Genomic DNA, 2822 nt, shown 5'->3' on the forward strand with positions numbered 1-2822 from the left:
CCCCCGCCGCCGCCGCCCCACCGCACCACCAACTTTTTCATCGACAACATCCTGAGGCCGGACTTCGGCTGCAAGAAGGAGCCGCCCGCGCCGGCCGGCGGCGGAGGAGGAGGAGGCAGCCGGGAGCGGGACGGAGACCGGGGGCAGAGCTCAGGTAGAGAAAACGTCAACCCGCTGCTGGCCCGGCCGCCCAACCCGCCCGCCCTCCTCTGCCCGGACTCGAACTGCCGTCCCGACGGCTCCGCGCCGCCGCCGCCGCCCGTCGCCGCCGCCAAAGCCAGTCCCGCCGCGGCGGCAGCGGCGGCGGCGGCGTCGGGGGCGGCCAAGCCCCCCGCCGACGGGGGCGAGACTCACCCGGCCAAGTACGGGGAGCACGGCAGCCCCGCCATCCTCCTCATGGGCTCTAATAATGGAGGACCTGTTATAAAGCCCGACTCGCAACAGCCGCTGGTGTGGCCTGCCTGGGTCTACTGCACTAGGTATTCAGACAGACCGTCCTCGGGTAAGGAACCGCGGCGCATCTGGGAGCTGTTAAATCGTGACAAGGTCGCCCCCCCTTCTCCTTTCCCTCTTTCCCCCCTTGGCTTTGGCTCCCGGCTTGTTGCGGACCTCGCGTGGGGGGGGAGGGGGCGGCCTGGGTCACCCGGGGCGAGAGGAAACGCGTCCCCCCCTCCACCGCCACCACCCCTCCTTCCTCCTCCGAGTCTCCCAAATTTGAATGTGACGCCGGGCCCCGATTCGGCGGCGGTTCGATGCAGAGAGCCGGCGGGAGCGACCCCTTCCCGCGCCCCCCGCCCGCTCAGCCTGCCGCAGCCCCGGGTGTTCCGCAGCGCGGCGGCGCGGGGCGAGAGCCTTGCGAGAAAAAGGCAGCGGGGTCGACCGCTCCCTTGTTCTGAGGCTTTTTCTCCCCTTATTTTGATTTTTTTTCCCTGGGTGCTGCTGGAGGAGCGAGGGGGCAAGGACCCGAGCCACATGTTGAGCGGCTGCTGGCGGTGCGGGGGGAAGGAGGAGGTAGTGTTTTCTTGGAGGCGAAGGAAAAAAAGGTTTTTTAGAAGGTGGCGGAGGGACTGTTTACCGGGGCCTCTGCAGCGAGCCAGGCAGGCCCTTAGGCCGCGCATTGCTGCCGGAGCCGGTGCTCCCTGCTGCCTTTTGGGGCCCAGCTCCGGGGTGGGGATAAGCCTCTGCCTGAGGTCGTCCCCATGGGAGCCACCGCCTCGGTCCTCCCGGCCCTGTTTTGCCGCCCCTTCTACGTCCTTACATTCTCCAGGTGCCCTCAGGCACCCCTTCATTTATCACCGTTACTTTCTGGTTTTAATTGCCATTTTTTGGGAAAGAATTAGAGGACGAGGAGATGGGTTTTCCCCATGACACCTCCAGCCAGCAGCCAGGGATCGGCCAGCGCGGCACGGGGCCGGGGTGGGCTCCCCTGTGCCTGCCCGGGGCCGCTCCAGTGCCCGGAGAAGGCGGCGCTGCCTGGCCCCGGCCCCGCGCCGCACTGCCCGGCCTGGTGCTCCTCGCCGGCCGTCAGTGCGGCCGAGCCGTCTCCATCCCCCGTTATTGACACGTCCAGCGACTTCAAACTCAGAAAAGCCTCTTTGATTGACTGGGGTGATTGATAGGGTGATAGAGCTGTCAGACGCCACGGCCTCGCTCCCGGCCGGCCCGGCCGCGGGTGTTGTGCTGCCGGTTCCCGAGGCCAACGAGCGCCCGGCGTTCTGCACTTGCGCCTTAATTTCCTTTGCTCCCCTTTCTTCGGGCAAAGGATCATTTCTGCATGTCCTCCTCCCCGACGCTCCCTGCTCACTGCAACCCGGAGGGGAGAAGGGCGAGGGGATCCTGGCTCGGCTCGGCCGCTCTCTTTGTTGTGCTCGTAGCTGCCCGCCGGTCCCGACTGCTTCTTTCGGCTCCGGGGACGAGCGAGCTGCGGCGGTCGGAGGCGCCGGCACCCCGCTGCAAGGTGCCGGGACTCGGCGATTCAGTCCCCGCGCCCTTCACCCCCCCTGGTCCAGCCCGGGAGCATCCCGCTGGGCCCCGTCCCTCTCCCCACCGGGCCTCGTCTCTCTCCCCGCCGACAGCCGCTGCCGAGCCGGGGGGAATCCCCCCGTTCCGGTGAAAAGCTGCGCCGGGAGAGGAGCTTTCGGCCTGCTCGGCGGCAAGGAGGCCTCGCCGGCTTCGGCTCCGGCTGGCGGGGGGCTGCGGGCCTGGGACCGCCCGCCGAGCCCGGCAGCTGTCGGGGAATTTTCATAGATCCCATTCTTCACGGTTCTTTCCCCGCTCCTCTTCCCCATGGCCGGGCCAGGCCGGCGGGCAGAGGAGCGGGGGTACCCCCTCCTCGGCTAGGCGCTGCCCTCAGGATGCGCCCCGGGACCCGGTGGCTTTCCTGGCGAGCTGTGTGGCACTTCAGCCGGCCCCTTTGCGGCCTGGATGTGGAGCGGCGGGGTTCTGCTTTTGGCTGGGCTTTGCGGAGGGAGCTGCAAGGGGCCGTAGGGCCCCGGCAGGGATCGGCCGCCGGAGAGCAGAGGTGACCAGGCAGCGGTGGCAGCGGGGCTTCGGGGTAGAGGCGGAGAAGGGGCCCCCAGGACTGGGCTGGCTTTGCGAAGAGGGTCGTTGTCCCCCAGAAGGAGACCAGGGCAGCCTTCGGCCAGTGTGCTGCTGGCGGCGGCTCCCCAGTGCCTGGCAGGGGGGACCTTTGGTCCCCGCGCTGTCCGGCGGAGCCGCTGTCCGGCCGGCGGGCCCCGGTCCCGGTCCCGGGAGGACGAGTGCGGCTGGGCTCGGCAGGGCGGGCGGAGCGGTGCCCCGACGTGTGCCGGGGCGGGGGGCGA

At 69.3% G+C, this 2822-nt stretch overlaps 1 protein-coding gene across 1 annotated transcript in view; it reads left to right on the plus strand.

Moving 5' to 3' along the window:
• The window catches only part of EN1 (engrailed homeobox 1), a gene marked incomplete at its 5' end in the record, with an annotated part of 4141 nt that continues 1319 nt past the window's right edge, over positions 1 to 2822 (plus strand). The window contains one exon of the mRNA XM_019007330.1: positions 1 to 502. Coding sequence (XP_018862875.1) covers positions 1 to 502 — 502 coding nt within the window. The remainder of the gene's footprint in view (positions 503 to 2822) is intronic.

The sequence above is a fragment of the Parus major genome, chromosome 7 (genome assembly GCF_001522545.3).
Source record: "Parus major isolate Abel chromosome 7, Parus_major1.1, whole genome shotgun sequence".
Classification (NCBI taxonomy): Eukaryota; Metazoa; Chordata; class Aves; order Passeriformes; family Paridae; genus Parus; species Parus major.